General features: G+C 62.5%; 1 protein-coding gene across 1 annotated transcript; it reads left to right on the top strand.

Moving 5' to 3' along the window:
* The first annotated feature begins 422 nt into the window (after window positions 1–422).
* On the top strand, window positions 423–26,345 carry CSNK1G2 (casein kinase 1 gamma 2). Its single transcript, XM_055343522.1, has 12 exons — window positions 423–543; window positions 16,756–17,191; window positions 23,575–23,615; window positions 23,702–23,771; window positions 23,861–24,009; window positions 24,104–24,338; window positions 24,403–24,488; window positions 24,558–24,642; window positions 24,748–24,896; window positions 25,016–25,099; window positions 25,186–25,292; window positions 25,386–26,345. Exons 2-12 carry the CDS (start codon window positions 17,008–17,010, stop codon window positions 25,438–25,440), a joined length of 1,245 nt encoding a protein of 414 aa, XP_055199497.1. The 5' UTR covers window positions 423–543; window positions 16,756–17,007; the 3' UTR covers window positions 25,441–26,345.
* Window positions 26,346–26,869: the final 524 nt, after the last annotated feature.

Here is a 26,869-nt window from a genome sequence, read left to right as displayed (position 1 = left end):
GGAGGGCGGACACGCGGCCCGGCTCGGTCCCCGCACTCGCGGGTCGCACCCCCCTCCGCCCGCCGCCCCCCGCCCTCCCCCGCGCGGGTCGCGCGCCTCCGGACACCCCCCGCGGGCCGCGGCCCGGCCGTCCCGGAGCGGCCGCAAAGCGCGGCGACCGTCGTGCGGCGGCGTCCGCGGCCGCCAAGCCCCGCCCCGCGCCGAGGCGCCGTGCGCCCCGGGCCGACCGCGGCTGCGCAGTGGGCGCGCGCCCTCCCCCGACGCCGGGGCGTAAGCGCGGGCCGCGAGCGACGCTGCGAGACCGGGGCGAGCCGGGCGCCCGCGCGGCGGGGACGGCCCGCGCCAACATGCGGAGGCCGGCGGCGGCGGCGGCGGCGGCGCGGGAGCGGCAGCGGGAGCGGGGGCCCGAGCGGGCGCTGGAGCCGGAGCCGCGGCGCGAGCGGGGCCCGGAGCGGGGGCCCGCGCCGCGCTGCTGAGGGAGCCCGGGCCGCGCTGCCCGGCCGGCCGCGGGGCCACGGCCACGGCCACGGCGGAGGCCCCGAGGTAAGGACGCGCGCCCCGCCCCCGCCCCCGCCCCGGCCACGCGCCCGCCGCGCCGCGCCGCGCCCCCGGCCCCCGCCCCCCGCCCCGGCCCCCGACGCCCACGTCCCCGGCGCCGCCGCCTCAGCCTCGTCCTCCCGCCCCGGGTCCCCTTCCCGCAGGCTCGGGCCCGCGGCTCCCAGCCCCGCCGCCGCCCACGCTGCGCCCTCGGGCCCCGCCGCCCCCCGCCCCCCGCCCCCGGCCCGAGGCGCCCGCGAGCTGCCCGCGCCGCTCGTCCCGCGCCTGCCGCCCGCGCTCAGCCCAGGGCCCCCTCCGCGCCCTCCCGCGCCCCCCGTGCCCGGGACCCTGCCCCAGCCTGCCGTGCCGGGCTCCGGGCGCTCGGGGGCCGCGGCGGGAGGCCCGGCGGGGTGACCTGTTGCAGGCCCTGCGCCGATCGGCGGCCTCGGTGCGCCTGTGCCCGCCCCCTTCCGCCCGCGCCACCGGTTTTGTTTTCCGGAAACACTTTGGATCGGGGAGGGGGTGCGATGTCTGGGCGCCCCGGGCGGCGGCCACGCTGACCTCCGTGCCCCCCGGCGCCCCAGCTCCCTCTGGGAAGCTCCTCCAGGCCCGTGGGCCGTCGTCCCAGGTAGGCTTGGGGCCCTTGGCCTTGGGAGGCCGCAGCACCTCGTCCTCGCCCCTGCACCGAGGACCCTGCCTGGCCGGTGCCTCGGCCCCGTGGGTGTCCGCCCGCCGCCCACCCGCTGGGGCTCCATCCCATGCGTCTGCAGCCCCGTGGGTCCTCGCCCCGCGGGACATGGCCACGCTCAGTTGGCGTTCCCGGCCCCGCAGGCCCCTTTGGCTCGTGGGTGCGAGGGATGAGTGGGAGCACAAAGGCTCCAGTACGGTGGGGCAGTGTCCGCGGGGCCTTGATCTGGTCCCCCAGCAAGACGGGCTGTGTGAGAAGAACAGATTGGAAGCCAGGCCCACGGGTTTCAAAGGGGGAAGTTTGCGGTCTGGCTGGTAGTTTGTTTTTCGCTTGAGCCTCCATCAAATTGTGCCCCACGAAAGGGACCAACTGGCTCTGCAGGCAGAGGGCAGGCCGACGGGTGGGGACTGGCGGGAGTGCACACGGGCTCCCCCCACCCTGTGGTGTTTGGGGCCCTGCCTCAGAGAAGCTGAAAGTGGGGGAGTGCTTGCTTGTGCTGGGTGGCGGGGCGGGGGGGGGGGCAGGCCCCCTGGGCCCGCTGAGTGTGCTGCTGAGTGTGCTGCGTGCTGGGGTGGGGACGGAGGTCTGGGAGGAGCTGATGGCACACGCCTGCCGCCCCCCCCCCCCAGGGTGGGCAAAACCCCAGGGGCTCTGCAGGGCTCAAGGCACAGGTCTTGCTTTTCTGCCTCAAGTTGGCGCTCGGATCTTCTCGTGTAAAGGGGCTTCGTGTCTGATCTTGGTTACTTCTCGTTCCTCTCAGGTGGGTTGGGGATGAGTGTCTCGTTACCTGGCTTTGGGCGTGTCTGCTCTGGTGACAGCCCCTGTGAAGGCAGAACTCTTTGAACTGCTGGTTCTGGTTCCAGTTGATTTTCCTTCTTCTCCTTTTAATTACATGGTAATTACTTCTGGGTTGCAAGAGGAAGTAGGTGAGGTTTTGTTTTGTTTTGTTTTGTTTTTTGAAGTTGAAAGCCTTGCTATCTGCTCATCTCAGGTCTGGGGAAGCCAGCATGCCAGCCTGTAGGCATTGCAGACACCCACGGGGTCACTTGTGTCCACGGGGATTTACTGGGACAGGCCTGGGGCTCCTCTGGCCTGGTTCCTGAGAAGGTGTACTATAGGACAATGGCATTTCCCCCCGAGAGGCCAGTAACCCCTTGCCCTATAGTTGACTTTGTGGTGTTTCCTCCTTCCCAGGCCACCTCACAGGCAGCGGGGTCACTCGTCCTGGTTGTGGTGGGGTTAGGTCTCTGTCTTGGTCGGTTCTTCCCAGGTGGGCCCTGAAAACCCAGGGGTGAGCTGCTGGGGCCTTGTGTCCTCCTAGGAGGAGCTCGAGGTCCATCAGGGCCAAAGGTCAGGTGGGCAGAGGGCTGGGGAAGGAGCAGGAGAGGTGGGACCATGGGGCACTGGGTGCTGGGGGCCACCAGTGTTAGGACTCTGGTGGCCTTGGGCAGGTCAGCGTGGGTGTAGCGGCCACCTTTGATGGTGAGACAGGCCGTGCGGAGGATCGTGGGCATGCTAGTTGGGGCTGTGATCCACGTCCGTGTCCAGTGGTCCCTCTTACTCCTGATGGATGCCCTGCTGTGTCAAGCTAGGCAGCAGGGCATGCTGGGAAGAGCTGTGGCACTCGCTGGTCGTGTTCCCACAGGTGGTGTCTCCGTGTGCACTCAGTGGGCCTTTGGAGAAGCAGACCGCCGAGCCAAGGCCTGCTTGGTTTGGACGGCCCCCACCTTGGGTGGCTTCAAGTCTGCCCCCTCCCCCTTTGGGGGGCCCTGCTGGGTGGCCTCCCGAGTCCCCATTATGTGGGTAAGGAGGCAGAGTCCCAAGTGACCTGCTGAGTGACCTGCTGATCACAGAGGCCTGGCCCTGACAGGGCAGCCGGGACTGGCTTGAGCAGAAGTTGGTGTGGCGGGAGTTTCTGGGGCTCCTGCTGGTTGCGAGCTTTCGTCTGTCCTCCCCATCCCCTGGCTGTTGGCCTGCCTTGGTGTCTCCCTCTTGCCCGATCTTCCCCAGAAGCTTCTGGTCCAGGCCGTGCTCACGCAGGGCCCCTGTGGCGTGGGGGTCCACCACCGGGTGGGAGGCGCTGTTGCAGGGTGGTAAGTGATAGCACATCTTTGCCTTGCTCGGAAGCCACAAGTCTTCTGCACACAAGAACCAGCCATGGTTGTGGGCGCTGCTGGCCCGCCGCCCCTGTCCAGGCCCTGTCTGGGGTCCCCTGCCCTAGCGGGCCTCCGGCAGGCTCGCTCACCCTCGCAGGGCAGCTGGAGGCCTCACTTCTGGGAGCTCAGCAACGTTAAACGTCAGGCTACAAAACAGCTTTATTCCTGTAAGTTCCCTCTGGCGTGTGTCAGAAGTCAGACTAACTCCAGACCTGGGATGCAAAGCCGGCTCTTGGGTTGTCTCTACTGAGGTTCCAGAGAGCCGCGTTGCCGTGGAGGGTGGCTGTGAGCACCAGCATGGGCACAGCATGGGCAGGGCGTGTGCGGGTGGGGGCAGGGACTCCTTGCTACAGCTGGTGGGCACAGAGGAGCCAACCCAGGGGACATCGGTCCCTTGCAGGGCAGGGCTTCTCACGCATCAGCAGCTTCCCTGAGAAGCGCGAGTCCTGCAGAGCCTTCTTGGCGGATGGACAAGGTGCCGGCGTTTTTCACGCTGGTCAAAGTGTCCTTCCAGAACCGGGTAGCTCCTGGTGGGTCCTGGGCCATCCTAGGCCACGGCAGGATCCAAGGTGGCCCTGGGGTAGGCATTCTCTGTTTCAGAGGTAGAACTGGACTTAATAGGTTGTTACTTGCTTTCATGTTGGTTTGTTACATCTTAGAGTTTTTGAGAGAATTGTATTTAAAGGTAAACTTCAGGGGGATCCCTGGGTGGCTCAGCGGTTTAGCACCTGCCTTTGGCCCAGGGTGCGATCCTGGAGTCCCGGGATCAAGTCCCGCATTGGGCTCCTGGCATGGAGCCTGCTTCTCCCTCTGCCTGTGTCTCTGCCTCTCTTTCTCTCTCTCTATGTCCTTAATAAATAAATAAATAAATCTTTAAAAAAAAAATAAACTTCAGTTACCGGGAAATCTCCACCTTCCAAAGTGAGGCGGTGCCTCATCTGGTTTGGGGTCTGGACTGAGTCCCCCATCTTAGAGACCAGGTGACTCCCCTCTGTGGACATGGGGTCGAGGGCAGTGTTTCTGTCCAGCACACAGCCTCCCCAAGCAAGGGTTGCAGTTGCCCTTTACGCGTGGCTGTGCCTGTCATTGCGGTCTCTGCGTGCAGTGGTCCCGGGACAGGGCCAGTGGGCTCTGAGTAATAAGCAGGGTGGCCACCCCGAGGAGCAAGCCTTGGCTGCACAGGCAGGGAGTGGGCCCGGCGGAGCCCTTCTGCCGGCCTGTGGCTGTGGGAGCTCCAGGCAGCACCCCTCGGTGGGTCGGTGCCTCCACAGGCTTCCCAGCACTGGGCCTGGGGGCATTTTAGTCTCCCCAGGTTCACCTGTTTGCCTCAGGGATTAGAAAAATCAGACAGAGACTTCCAGAAAGGCTACGGGCTTCTGGGAGAGATAGGTGTGGCTCATCAGGACCCAGACACCCGAGGGCTCTCTCAGTGCTTTTATTTTTTTATTTTTATTATTTTTTAAGATTTTATTTATTCACGAGAGACACAAAAAGAGAGGCAGAGACACAGGCAGAGGGAGAAGCAGGCTCCATGCAGGGAGCCCAATGCGGAACTCCATCCCGGAACCCCAGGATCACACCCTGGGCCGAAGGCAGGCGCTAAACTACTGAGCCACCCAGGGATCCCTGTGAGGGACTGAGAGAGAAGCAGACTCTCCACTGAGTAGGGAACCTGATGCAGGGCTCGATCCCAGGACCTTGAGCTCGTGAGCTGAGCCAAGGCAGATGCTTCACTGACTGAGGCCCCCAGGCGCCCCTCTTTAAAAAAAAAAAAAAAAAGATTTTATTTATTTATTCATGAGACAGAGCAAGAAGCAGAGTCACAGGCAGAGGGAGAAGCAGGCTCCATGCAGGGAGCCCGATGCAGAACTTGAATGCGGGACTCCAGGATCACGCCCTGGGCCGAAGGCAGGCACCAAACCGCTGAGCCCCCCAGGGATCCCGTCACTGCTTTTAGAAATGGTCTTGGGTGTAATTCCGGGGGCTGTGCCTGGATAGGACGTCTTCACAGAACCTTTACCACCCATGCCTGAGGCTGTGCTGGGTCTCACAATACACACTGTCAACCTCCCTAGTAGTTCAGCATGTGAAAGTGGGGCCAGGAGCTGATCCTAACAGGCGGGGGGGGGGGGGGGGGGGGGCCAGGGTGGTGCTGACAGCTCCCGGGACCCTCTGGCACACCTGTGTGCACCTGTCTGTCCTGCTAGCGCCTTCCCTTCTGCCTCTACTTTCACACCAGTAGGGGGTGGTGGGAGCTGTGAGCACGACCTGCGCACTGCTCCCCCTCTGAGTCTGCTGGCCCCCATGCGTGGGTTGCCTTTTTCCGTAAGCTGTCCTGATGGGCCTGTTGGAAATTTATGCTGAGGACACTTTCTGTCCCCGCTCCCTTTCTTCTGGCACTGCTGACATCGGGGTTGAATCACTCTGGGGGGGCTCCTGGGCGCTGAGCAGCTTCCCTGGCCCCACCCACTCAGTGCCAGGAGCACTCCAGTCGTGACAGCCGCAGATGTCCCCAGGTGTCGCCCACTGTTCCTGGGGGTAGGATGGCCCTGGGTGGGAGCCCCGCCCTGGAGATTTGCTGCCAACCTGCAGCTGCCGCAGGGAGCTGGAGCTGAGAGGGGCCTCCCTGAGCATGTGGCTGTGCGTCCACGGCTCATGGGGCCTGGGGCCTGTGCAGTGCAGCCCTCGCTTGCATCCTGGAGCTGGAAGTTGGAGGAAGCCAGCGGGAGAGGGCTCTGGGGCCAGTCCTCCCAGCTGCACTGTGGCTCCACGGCCATGGCCCCCAAACGCATGTTGTGGAGGATGGCCCAGCCTCCCTGCTGCTCCGCTGTGTCTTGCTCTTTCTCAGTTTTGTCCCCGCCGGCAAGCTGCGGGGGCGGGGGGGGGGGTTACACCTGCTGCCCAGGGCTTTCTGGCTTTTGCTCCAGGTGGAGCTCCTCTGCTGCCAGGTGGGAGGGGGAGCCGCTTTAGGAGATCATCTTCCAGAGAGCCACAGCGGGCACTCCACGGTCTTCCCGCAGACGTGGGGGCTCAGCTCAGCCGGCCCCAGTGCAGCTCGCGGCCCTCGGCCAGGCTCTGCTGGGTGCCTCCCACCTCGGGCCTCGGCTTCCCCGTCGGAGGTGTTCTCTGGTCCTCGGCTTGTGGGTGACGAGGGTTTCTGAGGCACAGGCGCCTGTGGCCTGGGCCAGAGAGCAACAGGCAAAATTAATTTTCAGTCCGTGCATCTCGGATCATTTAAACGTGTAATGGGTTTTTTTTATTTTATCTTATTTATTTATGAGATACGGAACGAGAGGCAGAGACACAAGCAGAGGGAGAAGCTGCATGCAGGGAGCCCGACGTGGTACTCGATCCCGGGTCTCCAGGATCATGCCCTGGGCTGAAGGTGGCGCTAAACGCTGAGCCACCCGGGCTGCCCTAAACATGTAATGGGTTTAAGAGATTGCTGGTGAGAAGCTTCGTTATTTCATACTTGGGCATATATTTGACACTCATGGTTCATCTCCATTTGAAAGCTAAGTTTTCATTGGAAATGCTTGATTTTTTTTTTTTTAAGATTTTATTTACTTACTCTTGAGAGAGACAGAAGCAGAGACACAGGCAGAGGGAGCAGCAGGCTCCCTGCAGGGAGCCCGATGCAGGACTCGATCCCGGGACCCCAGGGTCACGCCCTGGGCCGAAGGCAGATGCCCAAGCACCGAGCCCCCCAGGCGCCCCGAAATGCTTGTTTTAAGAAGTACACAGACTTGAATAGAACACAGCGCCCTTGTGGCCAGTGGGTCTTCTGGGAGGTTTGTCATTTCTGCTTCGCCCAAGGACCTTAGTCTCCGGCAGCCAGCCAGCAGTTGCTTCGAACAAGTAAGTCCCGTGTGGCGCAGGGCGGTCCTCATGCTCAGAGGTCCCCGTGGCTCGTCGGAAGCTCGTTGTCGGGCGCGTGGCATCTTTATCTGCTGTGTCTGGGAGCTGGTGCCAGGGCTGTTTTGGGTTGGGGGGTGGCTGGCAGGCCTGTGGAGTGGAACCTCCAGGATTAAGAGATGGCTCCTGGGCCCCACTCCAGCCCCCTGCATCAGCAACTCGGGGTGCTCTGGGAATCTGGATTTTCAGCAGTGCTGCCTATGAATTCTGAGGTAGTCTTCGGGGCACCAGGGTCTCCTCCATCCTGGGCTGAGCTCGGGGACCAAAGTTGGGGGCTGCTCTGCCACATGGGTGGCCGGAGGCAAGGTCTGGGCAGCTCCGGGGTTTCTCCAGGTCCCTAACTGACCCCACTGGGCCCCTGCTGTGGGGAGGGTGGCTCCTGTGAGCCTCCTGAAGCCCGAGCCCCGTGCGGGACGTGGACGGCGAGTGCCTGGGCGTGCTGTGCGAGCTCGGGGGCCGGGGCATCCTCCCCGGGGCCGCTGAGAGGGGCTGGGGCTCGCGCGTTGGGGTCGCCGGGCTCCCTGGCAGTGGCGGGGCAGCTCCCCGCTCTCGCGGCCGGCCTGACGGCTCCCGCACCTCTTACTTCCTGAGGGCCCACGTCGCGGTTAGCATTTCGGGGCTCCTGGGGGGCTTCCTCTGGGCCAGCACAGGCCCAGGGGCAGGACGTGTGGCCTGGGCAGTGGGCCGGCTTGCGGGTCTGACTTCGATCTGTAGCCGTCGCTCCCAGCGCCACTCGCTGTGCCTTCTTATTTCTGTTTGTTTATTTATTTAGTGAGAGCGTCTGTGCGCACACAAGCGGGAGGGGCGGAGAGGGGGAGGAAGCTGACTGCCCGCTGAGCAGGGAGCCCAGTGCGGTCCGGGCCCTGAGATCATGACCTGAGCTGAAGGTAGATGCTTAACCCACTGGGCCACTCAGGTGCCCTGTTTTTGGTGTTTTTAGTTGGCAGAAAAGCCACACATGGAATAAAATGAACAAACATTACAGCAAAGCACTAAAGAACGTTTTTGAGAAGTCACTAGAAGCCAACATGTAGGCACGGTTCACCCCTCGGTGAGACCCTGTCCGATCCCTGAAACACGAGCATGCTGGTCAGTGGGACCTGGCCACGTGCGTGGGACCCACTTTCCCCTCAGGAGTGGCCGTGGTCTCCGCGGCAGGGAGAGTCGACCCTGCCAGGCTGTGCCCCTGAAAATCAAAGCTCCTTCCCCCGCCCTGGACCGCGGTGGCCAGAGCGCTCCGTGTGGGGAAATCTGGGAGGGACCCCATGGGAAGGCCCAGGAGAGGCTCAGATGGGGAGCTGGGCGGGAGGTTGGCCGTCGGGAGACGGTGTCCCTGAGAGTCACGAGGGGGACAGAACGTGCCCACTGGGCTGTGCTGCTGGGAGAGTCCCTCTTAAGTGGGCCCGTGCCTTCCGGAGGCAGCTGCACGCGGCCTGCCCTGGGGGACGAGGGGGGAGGCTGAGCAATGACCACCTGTTAGGCCATTTGTATTTCCTCCGTGGCTTTACCCATTTCTCTTTGATCCGTTGCTTTATTTCATTTGTTCACCAATCAACAAGCAGGTGCCCTGTACAAAAGGCCGTGGTATCTTTGAGGACCTCCTGTTTGTGTGCAGGTGCTGTGGCCAGCGTGGTGGCTGAGGTGCGCGGGGGGCCGGGAGGGCAGCCGAGCTGTATGGTGTTGAGTAAGGACCTGGAGCCGCACTGAGTAGGCCGCGTGTGTCTGTACTCGAGGGAGGGGCATCCCGGCAGGCGGAGAGCATGTGCAAAGGTCCTGAGGTGGGAGGATGCCTGGCATTCCACTGTGTGGAGCAGAGTGGGGGGAGGGCATGGGCACGATTGAGGGGAACAGGGAGGAGGCTACTAGAGGAGAGCTGGATATTTTTATTTTATTTTTTTACTAGAGGAGAGCTGGTATTTTTTTAAATACCCTTTATTTTGGAGCAGTGTTACCCGCGCCAGGCACTGATATGTCATTATTGACCAGAGGTCCCCACAGTGCCCACATCCCCCTCTGCCCAGTACCCCTCATGGTACCTCTGTCCTCTGGGTCCTGTGGGACATCCCCAGGCTGGGCTCATCCCATGACAGCTCTGAGGGAAGAGTCCCGCTCGTGCCGCCCCGTCAGGGTCCCTGCCGCCTCGCGGCTTCTCCCTGCGGATGCTGGTCCCGGTCTCCTGGCTGGGGGTGCTGGTCGGGCACCTAGAAGTCCAGGATTAGGATGTGGCCGGGCTGCACTCCCTCTGCAGGCTGCAAGAAGGGTCCATCCTGCCCCTTGGCTGCGGCTGCCTCTGTGGCCTGCCCTTCCGTGCACCTGGGCCTTCTCCTCATGAGGACCCTTGTCTGGGTCACGTAGCGTCACATTTCCAGGACATAGGACGTGCCTTTTAGGGGACACAGCTGCCCACACAGGCCTGCTGCGGTGCATCATCGTGGTGGTTACACTGGGCCAGCCTGCCTGCAGGATGGGCCTGGACAGGACAGGAGAGGGGTCCCCGGGGCCTGTCACGTGGGGCTGGGACACCCCTGCCCCCTCGACAGGCAGTTAGCTCTGTGGAAAGGTGTGGAGGGCTTTTCTGGGTGGCCGTGGGGGGTCGGGGCAGAGGCCAGCGCCCTGGGAGGATGGCCTGGCCCGATCTGTCCTGGGCAGGGCAGCTGCCGAGCCCCCGGCACGCACCCAGTTCCCCTTCCGTGGACGTGAGTGGCGACTCTCGGGGGCAGACACCCCGCATGGGCTGTGTGCCGGGTGTGCTGGGGCTCTGTGTGCCTGAGCCACGCTCCTGCCTCCAAGTGATCCAGGGTCTCGTGTAAGCTGTCGGCACACGGCCCACGCTTGGACCCCCCGTCCCAGCAGGGAAGGCCCTCGGGTCCCCCCCGCCAGCTCCCCGGCAGGACCTGCGGGCCCCCTGCTTGTCTGCCCTGATCCCGCTCAGCGCTGCCACGGCGATCCCCAAGCCCACCTGGCGGAGAGCAGCTTCCCGGGGCCTCAGGGCGCGGCCCTGCTCTTGGAGGCAACATCTCAAAGCCAGTCCCAGGTGTCCTCTCCCGCTGCTGGTCCCCAGAGCCGGCATGGCCCCTTCTGATTCTCCGCTGCGTGCCGGGTGCGTGGCCTTGGCGTGGGCTTGTTATTGGGACCTTGCCTTTCTTTTGTGACGTGATTTGTTCTGAGAAAATCCAGGTCTGTCCGAGAGTTGCAAGGCGAGCATTCCCAGGCTCTCAGGGCCCCAGGCCTCGTAGGCACGGCTCCGTCAGCACTGGTGGGTGCCTGTGCCCCTCACAGAGCCGTGGTGCCCCCAGTCCACCGTCCTGCACCCGCCGTGGCAGGAGGGCCCTGTCTTCCCACGCTGTGGCCCGGCTGGCACCTTGGCTGGGACGTCCCCACCCTCGGTGTGGCCTCAGGGCCACTGGGCGTACGCTCACCCTGGACAGCGGCCTTTCCCTCCAGGTCACTGAGAAGTGGCCTGTGCTTGGCACCCACCAGTGACTCTCCTCCCCGGTGTCATCCCCGCTGGTTACCTGGCAGCCCCCACCGGTGGGGGTGTGGTCTCCCCACCAGTGTCTTTGGGGCTGGGGTCCTTCATCCGTAACTCCGTGACTTATGACCCACTTCTGCTTGATGCATGTCAACACTGGCCTCGTCACGGGGGGCCTGCCATTCGGGGGCCGCTTCCGCCTCCATCCCAGCATGACCTTGCAGGTGACTTCCGACTTCTTGGCTGTGACGACAAGGCCGGCCATGCCTCCGGGGTCCAGTCGCCTTTGGGGAGTGCTGTGTAGACACCAGGACAGGGCGCCAGGGGTACTTGTGGCCATGGGCCAGGTGAATCCTGGGGAGGAGGCCTTGCCTACAGATCATCAAGTCCCCGTGGGACGGAGGGCTCGGGCGCAGACCAGGGATGTGCATGGCCGGGAGGTGCCCGACGGGGCACAGCCTGGATCCCCTGTGAGGTGGGTCCTTCTGAGTCGGCACCCGGGGCCGGGCAGCCTCGGAGGCCCACCCTCCTCTCCTGGAGGGAGGCTGCCTGCCTGCCTCTGCTCCCAGACTCGCCCCGGCTCTGGGCTGGGGCTGTGCTGGTGATGTCAGCCAGGGACTGTGACATCACTGAGTGGACAGGTCAGAGAAGGGGGTTCTTGGGGCCTCCACCAGGGGAGCTGGCCCCTGGCCCTGACAAGATGGAGGACCCCCGAAAAACCACGGCAGGTAACTCACCTGAGGTGGGTGCTCGCAGAGGAGCACGGCCCCGACCTAGAGCAGTCTCTGCAAGACCTGTTCCGTGTGGACACGGGGGCTGCCCGGGCGCTGGCCAGTGGTCCTCACGGGGGGCAGGGGGTGGGCTGGGGACCATCCCTGTGGAATTTTGGTTGGCCACGGGGGCCTGAGTGGAGCCCTCACCCCAGGGGCCTGCCCCGTGCCAGGAATGGGGGCTATGTTGGGTTGAGACGGGGTTTATTTTAGACTTAAATAAGGGACAAGAGGCCCCTTTCCCCAGGATAATTATTTTTAGCTCTGGCACCTGGGCCTAGGCCAGGGCTAACGGCAGACACTTCCGCTGCCCTGAGGTCTCAGGTTACCCGGCCTCAACCCAGGTATGCCCGGCTGGGCACCTGCCTGCTCCTGGGTCCCACGTGAGCATTATTATTATTAGGCTCTGGTCCGGGGCCTGTCTCACCCTCTGCTGCCCTGTCCTTGGTCCCCTGTGGGTCCCCCCCGGCTTTTAGAATGTCCCAGGACAGGACCCAGAATGCCCCTGTGTGGCCCATGCTGGGTGGGGTGCCCCCCAGGGCATGTCGGGTTTGCCCACCTTCCACATTCGCAAGTCTGTGCTGCCTCCGGGTTGGGGGGTGGCAGCTGATTTTTGTGGGGCTGAATAGGATGGTGTCCTAGGGGCTTTCCCGGGAAGGGCTTCTCACCTGCCACCGTGGTGCCTGCTGTCCCTGCAGGCAGTGACCCATGCAGTGACCGTACACCTGCCCTGTTGTAAGGGCACCGATGGGGGCAGATGTCAGCCAGCCCCGGGCCAGCATGAGGCTTGGGTGAGCTGCAGTGGGGGGTCACTGTGGGTCCAGGGGCCTGAGGTGGGGCAGTGTGTGCACGAGCATCCCTTCGGCGTCATGCCTGGTTGCTTGCCTGGGCTGCTGGGGGCCCCCTCTGGACGGCGAGGCTCACGCAGGGGCAGCCTGCGAGCAGCGGGACGTGGAGTTGTCCCCTGTAAGCGCCGGTGGAGGGCTGGAGGGGGTGCAGGGTGCGTGGAGAGTGGCCCCAGGCCCTCAGCGTGGCGTCACCATGGTTGGGGTTCTCGAAGGCGGGAGCAAGAAGGTGTCTGGGGAGGAGAGTACTGTCAGACCCTGGGAGCCGGCTGGGGGAGAGGATGCACCTCTCGGGGGGGACCCTGAGAACTGCCCACAGATGCACGGGTCTCCTGGCTTCCTGGGCCTCGGATGGCAGCTCTGCAGGCCCGGGAGCGGTTTGTGCCCTGGGTCCTGAGGCCTGTGGACGTGGAGATGGTGCCCCCATGCATCTGTGGGGCCCGAGGACGAGGAGGGGCCTCCCCGGAGGGGTGGAGTGGGGGTGCAGGGGTGTGCAGGCCCCCAGAGGGCCTCCTCCGTGAGCCTCGGGGCCTAGTGGGACCGGTTCCGCAGCCCGGCCTCCCCGGCTCCGCTCCAGGTCGGTCTTCCCGGGGCCTGGCCCCAGCAGGAGCCCCACGCCAGGTGTGCGTGGACACCGTGCCCGGCCGGCCCGCTGTGTGCGCGACCCCTGGGTGATGGCTCCGAGGGCGTCCTGCTGCTGGCTTCGCCACGCGCCTCTGCGGGGAGCGCCCCTCGTCAGGACGGTGGAGGTGACGAGATGCCAGAATGTTCCGTGCCCCGCAGCGTGTCTTTACATCTTTGAAATTCCTGTGGGTTTTCCGCGTGGAGGACGGTGACAGGCCTTGGTGTTCCGGGCGTGTGGGGGCACCCGGTCGCCGGTGTCCGTGTGCCGTGCGTGTGTGCTCGCGCGTGCTTGCGCTCCTGACCCAAAAGAGAGGCTGATCGAAACCACGTCTCGGCATCGTCAGCAGGATAGTAGGTGGGTTCTGGTGACCCTTCCCGGAACCTGGCGGACTTCCCGGGGAACAGGGGTTCGTGCCGTGTGTGCGAGGGCGTGCGGCTTGGGCGTGCGGACTGGCTTCCTGGCAGCTGAGGCCCGGTGTCAGGGTTCCGCCTTTGCGGCGCGAACACCGGTGGATTTTGCAGAGATCCTGCCCCGGCCTATGACCGTCCCGGGCGGGTGTGTGCCAGCCTGTGGCCCCGGCCCCGTGGCGGGGGAGCCTTCCACGGGCAGCTTCCCGCCGTGCCCTCTGCGGTTCCTTGTTCCTGGCATTGCACTTCAGCCACAGTCCTCTCAAGTCAGCAGGCGTGGATGGACCCCTTTGTCTCCACTGGGGAAGGAGACGCGGACCTAGAAAGAAAAGGTGATCGGGGAAATGCAGACCAGGAGCACAGCCCCCGGGCCGGAGCACAAGGAGCGCTCGCGCCCTCCTACGTGGCATGGGGGCCTCCAGAAAATCGTGCAACCACTCGTGAGAGCGGCTTGCAGCTCCTCGGATGGTCACGGAAGAATTTCCCTGGGAGCCAGTAGCTGCTCTCCCGGTGTGCGGAGAGAAACCGCACGCGTCCACATGGGAGCGTGGGCACCGGTGTGCACAGACGCTCACTTCTCCACACCCACAGATGGACACACGGTCCACCAAGCATGCGAGCGTCCCCCAGCCTCGCAGGAACGAGGTGCCCCACCCTGCCCCGGGACGGACCCCGAGCCTACACGCTCAGGGGGAGCCAGACACGGGAGGCCCCACGGGGTGTGAGTCCCGGGTGTGACGCAGACGGCGAGGGGGCCTGTGGGGCCAGGATTCCCTCTGCGGTGATGGGACGCCGTGGAGTGCCGGCGCTGGCTGGGTAACTCGGACTGAAGGGCGCGGAGCCCTGTGATGCGGGAGTCGTGGCTCGTGACACGAGTAGCGGTGAGGCCCGGGAAACGGCTCGCGGTGCCCACCCTCCCAGGAGAGACGCGCCCCCGGCCTTTCTTGGAGCGTGGCTCCGCCGCCCGCACGGTGCGCCCGGGCGCAGGGCTCGGGCAGCCCGGGAGGAGGCGTAGCCTGTGCGGGCCTTCGGGCTCGACGGTAAGCTCGAGGCTGCGAGCGCCCCGGGTGGGCACCCTCAGGTGGAGCCGCAGGGGCTCTCCAGGGGGCTCTGCAGGGTTTCCACGCCTGCGCAGTGCGAAGAGGGCAGGCTCATGGGTCCCAGACGCACCTGTTCCCTCCTGGGGAGCCCAGCCAGTCCCCAAAACCCCATCCCTTCGCATGTTCTAGGTGTGCCCGGGGTGGGGGCTGGGCACCACTGGGACCAGGGAGGTTGGAGATCCCTGCAAACCCCCTTCTTTGTGTTTGCCCCGTCCTGACCAGCAGGCCCACCGCCGTCCTCACCCCCCAGGGCCTTGCTCCTTCCTGACTACAAGCCTGGGGTCCTTCTGTGGTACGGGGTGGGGTTGGGCGAGGGCCCGACCGGGCTTCCTGGGCAGGCACAGCTTGCTGGGGGCTGGGGCTGCGCACCAGTGTGTGAGTGCGTGTGTGTGCGTGTGTGAGTGCGTGTGCGCCTCTGGCTGCGGCCTCTCCGTGGGCACCGGCCTGGGCAGGAGGTTCAGAGCCAGCTACTCCCAGGACTCGTGGTCCTGACCTGGTCAGTGGGGGCCCCAGGGTGGGTAGTGACCCTGTCCCTGCCTCCCTGGGACATCCAGCAGCAGGGCTGGGGGCTGGGGAGCCGCTGCCCTCGGGGGCTTCCCTGGGCTGCCAGCCCCGCTCACCACCTCAGTGAGTGTCATGATTCCGAGGGAAGGAACTCGCCCGCCCTCGGGTGAGCCTCTGGGTGCCCATGGTGCTGTCTTCTGTCATCCGTGTCCTGTTGATCATTTGCAGACATTGAGGGCGTGCGTGGCCTTTGCAGGGTGTCGGCAGGCATTGAGCACCGGGCAGGGACGGGGACAAGCAGGAGCTGGGCAGCGGCTGCTCTGGGCCCGATGGGCTTCTAGACAGAACCCCTCCTCCAGGCCTCTGGCTCCGCCCTCAGATTTAGTCACTCAGTCAATTAATTAATTTTAACAAAGTGGTGGACCCCAGGGAGGCTCAGTGGTTGAACGTCTGCCTTTGGCCAGGGTGTGACCCCGGGGTCCCGGGATCGAGTCCCACGTCGGGCTCCCCGCAGGGAGCCTGCTTCTCCCTCTGCCTGTGTCTCTGCCTCACTCTGTGTGTCTCCTAGGAATAAAAAAATAAAATCTTTAAAAATTTTTCGAAAAGAGGGAAAAAATGGAGGGAGAGAGGGAGAGAGAGAATCTCAAGCAGGCTCCATCTACTGACCCTAGGATCATGACCTGAGCTGAGCCCAGGAGTCCGTGCTCAACCCACTGAGCCACCCGGGGGCCCTCACACATAAAGGATGGGTTGGTGAGGGGCGCGTACAGGGGCATGTTGGTGGTTTCTCTTTGAGGAGATCCTTTGGCTTTAATGAAGCAGTTGGTGGGGGTTGGAGGAGGAAGCGTGGCGGAGAGGCCTGGTCTGGCTGGCTGGCAACCAGAAGCCACAGGGATGGAGTGGGGACACGGTGGGCTGGAGGCCGGGGCCAAGGGCAGACCCGGGATGGTTTCTGTGGCACCTGACCCTCTCCCCGCCCAGCTTGGGTGGCTGGCCCCTTCCTCCCTGCGCCCTGGGGGCTGCTCAGTGCCTGCCCACCCTTCTACAAGCCCTCCACGGCCCTAGCTTGATACCCAGGGGGGCCCAGGCTGGTCCCACCCCAGTGGCAGGCACAACCTGTGCCCAGCTTGGCGGCTCTGTCAGCCTTGGAGCTCACCTGACTTCCCTTGGCAGCTGCTGACCAAGTGAAGCCTTGTCGGGGTCAAGGCCCTCTCCAGCCCCGCCTGACTGCAGGTCACAGATTCCAGGAATTAGACCCAGGGACCTGGCATCCCCTGGGCAGCATGGGGGTGGCGGGCCATGGGGGCAGCCGGGGCAGCCTGGAGGTCGGTGGTGAGGGCCCGTCTCCCAGCTCAGGCGCTTTTTGTTCTGCTGAGAAGCTGCCTCAGCTCCTGCACCTCTGCAGCCAGACTCGGGGCTACACAGCTGGCTTCAGGGTTCTGGGGCCTCCATCACTGGACTAGCCATCCCCTCTGCCAGTGGAGCAGTCCTTGGGTCATGGGGTGGGGGCCCTCAACCAAGTACCTCCCACACCACCTTAACACGGGGATTCACAAGGGCCTGGGTCCCCCTCCCCCCAGTTCCCCAGAATGTCATGGGTCGCACTTGTGCCTTCAAAGATCTTTTCAGAATGCCACTTGGCTGCCCAAAGTGTCGCCCTTGGGTCCTCCTGCTGATCTGGGGCTGCGTTGTGGGCAGGTGTGGCCTTCTAACCTGTGCCTTTGTTTCTCCGCCAGCTGGGAGCCACGAGATTTGAGGCGGCGGGACCTGTCAACAGAATGTGTCCTCCCCCTGCATGCGACCCCAAGGCCACCGAGATGAGCGCCACGGCCGGGCCCTGGCAAGCGCCCACGTCTCACTAGCAGGGAGCCCGCTGGGCCGCCATGGTGTACTAGCCCCGAAGAGCCGCCCGCAACCTCAGGTCTGCACAGACCCGGGATTTGCACGGCAGCAGAGTCACCGTGGAGAGGCCAGGGTACCACAAACTTATGGATTTTGACAAGAAAGGAGGGAAAGGGGAGTCGGAGGAGGGTCGGAGGATGTCCAAGGCCGGCGGCCGGACCAGCCATGGCGTCCGGAGCTCGGGGACCAGCTCAGGGGTCCTGATGGTGGGACCCAACTTCCGGGTCGGGAAGAAGATAGGCTGTGGCAACTTCGGGGAGCTCCGGCTAGGTGAGCCCCCTTGCTTATATTCCGGGACATGGGGAGGGGGAGGCCGCCCAATGGGGCTGTGGCCACCACTCCCAGATGGCTTCCAGATTGTGGGACTGGAAATTCAGGTAAGTGTGCGTCTCTGCTCCCCACGGGGGAGATTGTACCAGAGGTGCACCCCCTGCCTCACCCTGTGTTTCTGAGGAACACTTTTGTGGAGGATCTGCGTGCCCTTTGCCCCCTGCCCATGCGGGGGAGACCCGCATGGAAGTTTCTGTCTGATGGCTCCAGGGTGCATTTGGAGGGTGAAATGCAAGCTTAGCTCCTGCCAAGCACTTAGCTGTCAGGAACTGCAGCAAAGCCTGCGCCCTGTCCAGTGGCCGGCCCCACTGGTGTGCGCCTCAACTAGTGGTCCTGTGGCTGGGTTGAGGTCCCCGTCCTGAGCCTGAGCCACAACCCAGCCACGGCAGAGGCTGCCAGGATTGGGCTTGGGCCGTGGGATCTCATGGTCTGTCTCGGCTTCCTTCAGGAAGTCCTGGGATTGGGGTTTCTGAACTAACAAACCGTGAAGAGCTGGGATTCCAAGCTCTGTGTGCTGCCTGGAGGGGGCCATGAGGGCAGGTGTTGGGCCCGAGCAGCAGATGTGTCTGGTCAGTCACCGAGACTGCCGAATTCACAGGAGGGATCGGCGCCCTCCCCAGAGCACGGGGCAGACGGGTCCAGCGCTGCCGGCACAGCAGGGCCCGGCCGCGTAGTGGCAGTTCTGCAGCTGACCCACCCTGTTGCCCCGTTAGGATGTGCACAGCCGCACACACACAGGCCCAGTCCTGACCTGCAGCCTGGGGGTGTCAGGATCAGCAGCCTGCACGCAGCAGGTCTGCATGGACAAACGAGAGGGTGTGTTGGGGCCGTGGGGTGCAGCAGCTTTTGGCTTAAAACATTTTTAAAAGTTGAGCTACGTGTTACCTCCTGCCTGGCTTTTGCGCAGCACGATTGTGAGTGTCCCTGTTGTTGCGTGTGTAGGTGGTGGCTTGCTGTTTGTTGGTCTGTCCATCCCTAGGGCTGCCCCCCGTTTGCTTCATCTGTTCTGCCCAGGGACATTTGACTGTAGGTTTTCACCGTATTGTGAATGCCCTGCCCTGCACATCCCTCTCCACGTCTTTTTTTTTTTTTTAATATTTATTTATTCATTTATGATAGAGAGAGAGAGAGAGAGAGAGAGAGAGAGAGAGAGAGAGAGAGGCAGAGACACAGGAGGAGGAAGAAGCAGGCTCCATGCCGGGAGCCTGACGCGGGACTCGATCCCGGGACCCCGGGATCGCGCCCTGGGCCAAAGCCAGGTGCCAAACCGCTGAGCCACCCAGGGATCCCCTCTCCACGTCTTGCGTACAAATGTCTCTGTTAAGGCAGCGGGTCACAGAGGAGGTGTGTGTTGCTGAGAAACTGCCAGACTGATTTCTAAGCTCCTGTAGGCGGCAGACAAGAGTCCTGGACAGCCCACGTCCCGTCAACATCTGGGGCTGCCGGGCTTTTCCATGTGGAGCGTGCTCACAGGTGTCAAGGGATTTTCATTTGCATTTCCCTGGTGGCTCACGTCGAGCATCCTGTGTATCGTGTGTCTGTGTCTGGCCTTTCAAAGGTTCTCTTTTTATCTTTGGTTTCAGATTTTGATTCTGTGGTGTTTAAGGTGTATTTGTCTCTGTTTATCCTGCTTGGGACCAGTTGAGCTTCACAGATCTGTATAATACTTTTTCATTAAATTGGAAAAACTTTAATCATTATTTCTTCACATTTTTTCCTGCCTTAGTCTCTGTCTCTATTGCATACTCCTGCTCGACTACACACATGTGATGTGTTTGATGCTCTTCTGCAGGTTCCTCAAGCTTCTTCTGAGTTTCCTTTTAGCCTTTTTTGTTGTTCCTTTGCCTCAGTCTGGTTAGTTTATGATCTTTTGTAAGTTTGCTCTTCTTGTTTTCTGGTGTGTCCAGTCTATTGTTGGAGCCGTCCAGGTGAATTTTTCATTTTTTATACATAGTGTTTCTCATTTCACTTGACTCCCCTGTTTCCTGAGGTTTCCCGTCTGCTCGTTCATTGTGCCCATCTTGTCCTTGACATCCTCACACGTCCTTGTGACTATTTTACAGGCTCAGTCTTTGGCACCTTTTTTGACTTTGTTTTTCCTTGTTACTGTCTCATTTGCCTCCTTTTGCACACATCTGGTACCATTCTGTTAAATGTTGGAAACTCTGGGGGCCGCATATGGAACGTTTGCATTATGCTCTGTCCTGGAGACTCATCTTGACATTGTCAGGGGCTGGTTGTCAGCTCCGTCAGGGCAGCAGAGAACAGACATGACTTGAGGGCTGGAGTCACCCCTGTCCCGCGTTCTCAGCCAGGTGTCGGGAGTTCAGGGAGATCTCCAACCTGGATGGCTGTGGCCCCAGAATCTTCTGCTCATAGCCCCTTGGGAGCTCTTCTTGTACAGGCAGAGGTAAAACTGCTAACATTGGGAGGCCCTCCGAGCCCCAAGCACCTGAACTCCACCAAACTTGAGGCATGTGTGGGCACTTAGACACGCTCACCTTAGACTCTCTCTGGGCTTCAAGGACTCTGGCTCTCCCAGAACTCCCATGAGCAGTCAACCACAAAAGTTTCTTCAAGACACGGTACAATTATCAGTTACCATTAGGGAGCCATTAGGCATCATCAGAGTTTAAGACCTCTTTTTTTTTTTTTTTTTTTAAACTTTTATTTATGATAGTCACACACAGAGAGAGAGAGTGAGAGAGGCAGAGACACAGGCAGAGGGAGAAGCAGGCAGGCTCCATGCACCGGGAGCCCCACGTGGGATTCGATCCCGGGTCTCCAGGATCGCGCCTTGGGCCAAAGGCGGGCGCCCAACCACTGCGCCACCCAGGGATCCCTTAAGACCTCTTTTTATGAGGGGCACCTGGGTGGCTCAGTTGATTGAGCATCTGACCCTCGGTTTCAACTCAGGTTGTGATCTCATTGGTCGTGGGATTGAGCCCCACATTGGGTTCCACTCTTGGCGGGGAGTCTGCAGAGAGGCTTCTCTCCTTCTTCCTTTCCTTGTTTCCTCTCTCTTTTTGAAATAAATAAAACAAATCTTAAAAAAAAAAATTATTTTATGAGAACACATTGTTAAGAGCACGGATAGGCGAGCCGGTGCTTACAGAGCAGCACTTGACACAGCTCTGGTATCTGGACAAGTGGACACACACTCAATAATAAGATAGACACTCCGATTAAAAATAGGCACGAGACGGGCACCCGGTGGGCTCCATCAGAGGAACGTGAGACTCTTGGTCCTGGGGTCGTGAGTTCGAGCCCCATGTTGGCTATAGAAAGTACTTAAAAAAAAAAAAACAAAGTAAAAATAGGCAAGAGATACGAAGAAAGACTTCACAAAAGCAGACAGATGAACAGCCAGGGAGCACAGAAGGCACTCCACCTCCTCAGCCACGAGTGGAGGCAGCCACGTGAGTTACACGCCACATTTGCAGCACAGCCAGCAACCTTGCTGGCAGAGTGACCCCGAGCGCCCATAGGAAGTCCCGTATGCTCATGTTCCTTTCAGCTGTGCTTGTAAAAAAACACTGGGAACAACCCAGTGTCCCCAGGGTGACCGGGTGAGCCAGCCGGACCGCGTCCCCGTGGTGGGCAAACTGCAACATGGAGAAATCTCAGATGCATCGCGTCATGTGAAAGGAACCGGGAAGGAGCAGACATGCTGGATGATTCCATCTTGGTGGCTGCCTCTCAGGAGGTGAAGGTGGAGGCAGGCCGGGGAGGGGCGTGTGGTGGCCACGTTTTCTGTCTGGGTACAGAGCTGCAATGTACAGCATCGCCCGTTTGCCAGAGCTCATCAGATGGGACAGCTAAGGTGTGTGTGTGTGTTTCACAGGTTAATTCCCCCCCCCCCCCCCCCGGAGAAAACAAGAGCCGTGAGTCCATACTGACCTTAATCCTTGGTCTTAATTGGGTGGAATATTGAGGGGATGGGGTGCTGGTGTTTGCATCTTTGAAACGCACTTATTTTATTGAAAATAAGGGAGATGAGTGGATGACGGGTGCACAGATACGTTGCGGGACAAAGAGCAGATTGTTAATGATGTCATTGAGGTGGTGAGGATGTGGGTCTTCCCTGCATGGGTTTTCTACTTTTTTTTTTGCATTTGAAACTTTCATGATAAAATGGTGAAGGAAAAACATAAGAGGCAAAACCTTTTTTTTTAAATCAAAATCAAGGAAGCAGGGCTTCAAGTTTTCTTTCCCTGCTAATGAGTGTTCATGAAAAGCCTCTCAGTTGTCTAACCGAGTGAGTCTGTGGGAAGGGGGGGACCCTCTGCCCGCCCCTTCCAGACCGTGCAGGGAAGTGGGGGAAAGGCAAAGCACACCTGGAGAGAACTGAGCAGGGCTCATCCCGGAGGGCACGACCGGTGCACACAGCAGCTGCAGCCACCTCGCAAGACACAGTCAGAAATGAATTTTTCAATTTGAGCAACAAATGGTTGGAGAAGAAAAACGTAAAAACGATACCAGTTGTAAGCATGCCCAAACCTGCCAGGGCCTGTACAGTAAATCTAACAAAGGATGTGCAAGTTCTCTCCACCGAAAACTAAAAACATCCGTGAGGGTAATTAGCTTGCGCCTCACGGCTAGGGTGCTCGGTGCTCAGTGCCCCCGCCCCAGGCTCTCCTGCAGGCTTGCAGGGACCTCTCTGCGGGCGGGTGCCTCGGAGCACTCCCGGGACGGGGCAGCGGCCGGGATGGGCTGTCAGGTGTGGGGAGCCGTGGCCTTGGCCTGTGAGGTGGTACGCGGGGGGTCTCCACCGCCACGTGGGGGCAGGAACGACCCAAGTGTGAAGGTCCCTCAGACTGTGGAGCTGCACCGTGTCGGGGAGGGTAAGCCGAGGCCTCTTCCTGCAAAGATCCTACTCAAGGACAAGGGGACAGACGGCGCAGCAGGTCCATGACAGTGTGGCGTCCTTGACCAGGTATATCGCGTGGGGCCATGTCCGTGGCCCTTAGGGTCCCAGTAGGGCAGTCCAAGGGCTAGGACAGGAGGGTGCTGGACGGAGCCGCACTACTAGACGGTGGTGTGGGGAACCAGGGTGCTCTGCACAGTAATTCCCAAGGGGGCTGGGGCCGGGGGCGGGCCTTTAGGCCTGAGGGGCTAGGGCAGTCCCTCCGTTATGCAGCAGGTCACCCCACTCAAAGCCAGGTGGGTGCCTCACGGAAGCCCTAAGCCGTGGGGCTGGGCCGTCTGGCCAGAAGTCCCATCTGTGACACTGCCAGCCTTAGGGGCTCTAGCAGGTGAAATCTGGACTTCGGCAGGTTCTGGAACTCCTGCTGTTGCAGTTCTGTGAGGTTGGGCCTGTTGGCTCCGTGTAGGCTCCTGGAGGTCCTGGTGGTCAGTGAGGGCCTTGGCTGGACCTGGCCCAGGCTGTTTCTAACCTGGGAGGCAAACACTCCTGGCCCAGGCGAGCTCTGTTGCCTGGGAAGCCTACCAGCTGCCACTGGGCAGGGTCTCACTGACCGCGGTTTCCAGCAGGGGGCAGGGACCTGGGGCCTGTTCCCTCTTCTGAGCTGATGGCCAGGAGTAGAGCACCCTGGGGGAGTCCTCCGCAAGGCGTGACCTGGACCGCCTCTCCTTGCGGCTTCTTGGCAAGGGCCTTGCTCCACAGGGCCCGGGTCCGCTGGTGGGCTGGCGGAGGAGATAAGCCCGTGGGAGTGGGGGCGTGGACGGCTCTGGGGCCGCTGCCGCGTCGCCTACAGGTCCTGCCTAGATGGCAGAGCAGCTGCTGGAGTGCAGAGTTCCTGGCAGGCCCAGTGAAGAGCAGTGAGGAAAGGAGAGAAGGGGGGGATATCGGGGAGCCAAGAGGGTCTGCTGCAGGTCAGGTGGCCTAGGGGCGGGAACACGGCCCACCTGGGTTCTCTGCCCTGGGAGCCCAAGAGGGGCCTCAGGGTCACCATGGATCTCTGTTCTCTTTGTTTTTTTAGAAATTGGAGAAGTTGGTGTGCTGGCGGGAAGGATCCCCTAGAGAGCAGTTGGGAGCAGCCCCCTTGAGGGGGCGGGCCTGGGTTGGTGGGGGGGAGAGGGTTGGCAGGCGGGCACATCGGGTCACCGCAGCGGGGCAGGGGCCCTTGGAGCATTTTCTGTCCTCCTAGGCCATGGGCCCGGAGGGGTGGGCCGTGCGGGGTCCGCCCTGCGGGGGCCCTGCCCTGTGACGCCTCTCTCCCCCTCTCCCTCCCCCTCTCTCCCCCTCCCTCCCCCTCTCTCCCCCCTCTCCCCCTCTCTCTCCCCCTCTCTCCCCCTCTCTCCCCCCCTCCCTTCCTCTCCCTCCCTCTCCCCCTCTCCCCCTCTACTCCTCTCTCCCACAGGGAAGAATCTCTATACAAATGAATACGTAGCTATTAAACTGGTGAGTGCGGGCGGGGCGGGGGTGGCTCGCGGAAGGAGGGGTGTGTGCACCCGGGCACCTGACCGCGTGTCCCCCCGCCCTCCCAGGAGCCCATCAAGTCCCGGGCGCCCCAGCTGCACCTGGAGTACCGCTTCTACAAGCAGCTCAGCGCCGCAGGTACCGGGCCCCGCGCGGCGGCGGGGGAGCGGCGGTGGTGGGCAGGGGGCCCCACGCCGGCCCCACACGAGTCTGTGTTGCCCCCACAGAGGGCGTCCCTCAGGTCTACTACTTCGGCCCGTGCGGGAAGTACAACGCCATGGTGCTGGAGCTGCTCGGGCCGAGCCTGGAGGACCTGTTTGACCTGTGTGACCGCACGTTCACGCTCAAGACGGTGCTCATGATCGCCATCCAGCTGGTGCGGGCCGGGGCGCCGGGCGGGGAGGGGGCTGCGCTGAGGAGGGGTGCGGCCGGGGGCGGGCGGGCAGCCCTGAGCACCCCCACCCTCGCAGATCACGCGCATGGAGTACGTGCACACCAAGAGCCTCATCTACCGCGACGTGAAGCCCGAGAACTTCCTGGTGGGGCGCCCGGGCACCAAGCGGCAGCACGCCATCCACATCATCGACTTCGGCCTGGCCAAGGAGTACATCGACCCCGAGACCAAGAAGCACATCCCGTACCGGGAGCACAAGAGCCTGACGGGCACGGCGCGCTACATGAGCATCAACACGCACCTGGGCAAGGGTGAGCCGCGCGCGGGCCGGGCGGGGGGGCGCGGGGGCCGCGCTGACCTGCTCTCCCCCCGCAGAGCAGAGCCGCCGCGACGACCTGGAGGCGCTGGGCCACATGTTCATGTACTTCCTGCGTGGCAGCCTGCCCTGGCAGGGGCTCAAGGTGGGCGCAGGGCCGGGGGGGCGGGGGGAGAGCCCTCAGGTCGCGGTCTGCTGACCACCCTCCCCGCAGGCCGACACGCTCAAGGAGCGGTACCAGAAGATCGGGGACACCAAGCGGGCGACGCCCATTGAGGTGCTCTGCGAGAGCTTCCCAGGTGAGGCATGAGGGGCACCCCCTACCCCGCGGCCCCCCCGCCCCACCCGGCCCCCACTACCCCCCGGGCCCCACTGACCCCTGCACGCCCGCCTGCTCCCCACAGAGGAGATGGCTACGTACCTGCGCTACGTGCGGCGCCTGGACTTCTTCGAGAAGCCGGACTACGACTACCTGCGCAAGCTCTTTACCGACCTCTTTGACCGTAGCGGCTTCGTGTTCGACTATGAGTACGACTGGGCGGGAAAGCCCCTGGTACGTGGGGGTCCCCGTGCCCCCAGAGCCCTGCTTCCTGAAGCGGTGGGGCCCCAGGATGCGGGGGGTGGGAGTAGGCTGCCCGGCCTCAGCGCTGCGTCCTGCCCCCCCTCCCGCAGCCGACACCCATCGGCACGGTCCACACCGACCTGCCCTCGCAGCCTCAGCCTCGGGACAAAGCCCAGCTACACAGCAAAAACCAGGTGAGGGGCCGGTCCAAGGACCCCGACAGTGTGGGGGGTGGGGCAGGGCCCCTCTGACTCCCCTGCTGCCCTCCCCACAAACCCAGGCGCTGAACTCCACCAATGGGGAGCTGAATGCGGACGACCCCACTGCCGGCCACTCCAACGCCCCCATCACAGCGCCCGCAGAGGTGGAGGTGGCCGATGACACCAAGTAAGGCCCCGGGTGGCTGCTGGGCGCGGGGACCCCTCGGGCCCCCTCTGCACCCAGCGCTCTCATGTCTGTCCCCTCACTCCCCCCGTGCAGATGCTGCTGTTTCTTCAAGAGGAGGAAGAGAAAAGCAGTGCAGCGCCACAAGTGACCCTGGGGCGGTGGCGCCCTGAACCCTTCTGCCGCAGCCCCCGGGGCGAGCCTGGCCCCTGCCGCGTGGCCTACAGCCAGGACGCAGACTGCAGGGCCGGCCTCAGCCGCCCGCCCCCCACTTGGGGTCACGTCCTTCACATGAGACTTTGGCCGAAATTTCTACACCTGTGTCTAGTCCTCCCCTCCAAGAGCATTAACTATTTGAAACAAGGAGAAGAGAAACACAGTGGCCACCCTGCCCTGCGCCCCTCCTGCCCGCCTGCTGAAGTGAGTAGTGGGCTGCCCGTGCCGGCCAGCCCGTCCCGTTAGTCTCATAAAGTCCAGCTTGTCTCCCTCGATCCAAAGGCCGTTTTCTCGAGGGGACGCTATGGGCGTTGCTGCCGGGGGCGAGCCTGCCCTGGGCCTCCCCGCACCACAGGGGAAGGCGGGGGTGGGGGCGGCCCCCCAACCAAAATGCTGCACCAAAGCCTGGGCCAGCGGGCACAGCCCGCAGGGTTTCCTGCCACACCTGCTCGTGGAGCCGTGTCCAGGGCCCGGGGCCCCGGGGGCGGCCACCTCTTGGCCACTCGGGCCATGGTCTGTGCCCGGGTGTTCGTGGGCTTGTCGTGTCCGTGCTCCACGCTGCCGGCTGAGCAGCAGGAGACAAGCGCCTTAAAGCCCTGTCCCAGCCCCGCAGGTGTGTCCGGGGCTGGGCAGCCCTGGTGGGAGTGCGGTCCTCTCGGGCCCTCCGGAGGGCCTGTGCTGCCACTCGGGGTGGAGCAGCTGGGGACGGCCTGGCAGCAGTGTGTGTGTCTAGGTCTTGCTTTACACGGTGTACAGAAATGGCACTTGGGTTTCTCTGACGCTTCCTGGAAGCCATAGAGTTTAGGGGCTTTTTTAAAAAAATAAAGGAAAATGAAAGCACTCCTGAGTGTGGTGTCCGGTATTTCCGAGAGGCTTGGCTGAAGCAGCCGCAGCGCAGATGCTTACGTCCCTGGGAGGGGCAGGCTTGGGGGGTGACGCTCAGGAGAAGTGGTCAGAACAAGAGAAGAGAGGACTCCGGTGTCGGAGCTGGGTTTGGTTATGTTTGTGGGCTGGGGCACAGCTGTTGACCTAGTCCAGGTGAGAGAGGACAGACAGGTAAGAGACAGGTCCCCTTGGGCCTGGCTGTACACAAACACATTTGAAACTGTAACGAAATGGTTTGTTCTTCCAGGAGAAACGGGGGGCAGCTGCAGCTGGATGCTTGGGTCTCCAGTGCACCTGACGGTGGGGAGCCCCGGCACAGCCTCACGAGTTGCCTTGAATGCAGCACAGAGAAAAAGTGATCTCCTTGGTAGCTGCCTCGGACTGCATGTGCTCCCCCAACGCTCCCACGTTGACCCTAGCCCCAGTGGGATGGGGCAGTGTGAGGGACAGGGTCTTTGTGAGACAGTGAGGCTTCTGTG

This window comes from Nyctereutes procyonoides, unplaced genomic scaffold (genome assembly GCF_905146905.1).
Source record: "Nyctereutes procyonoides isolate TBG_1078 unplaced genomic scaffold, NYPRO_anot_genome, whole genome shotgun sequence".
NCBI classification, from domain to species: domain Eukaryota; kingdom Metazoa; phylum Chordata; class Mammalia; order Carnivora; family Canidae; genus Nyctereutes; species Nyctereutes procyonoides.
Note: the sequence above shows the minus strand (reverse complement) of the source record. Positions and strands in the feature narration are given on the sequence as shown.

Excerpts from the sequence above, each read along its gene's own strand:
- CSNK1G2 (XM_055343522.1), top strand. The coding sequence starts at position 17,008 with ATGGATTTTGACAAGAAAGGAGGGAAAGGGGAGTCGGAGGAGGGTCGG. Across the intron at positions 23,772-23,860 it reads CAAGCAGCTCAGCGCCGCAG|AGGGCGTCCCTCAGGTCTAC; the intron begins GTACCGGGCCCC and ends TTGCCCCCACAG. Across the intron at positions 24,897-25,015 it reads ACTGGGCGGGAAAGCCCCTG|CCGACACCCATCGGCACGGT; the intron begins GTACGTGGGGGT and ends CCCCTCCCGCAG.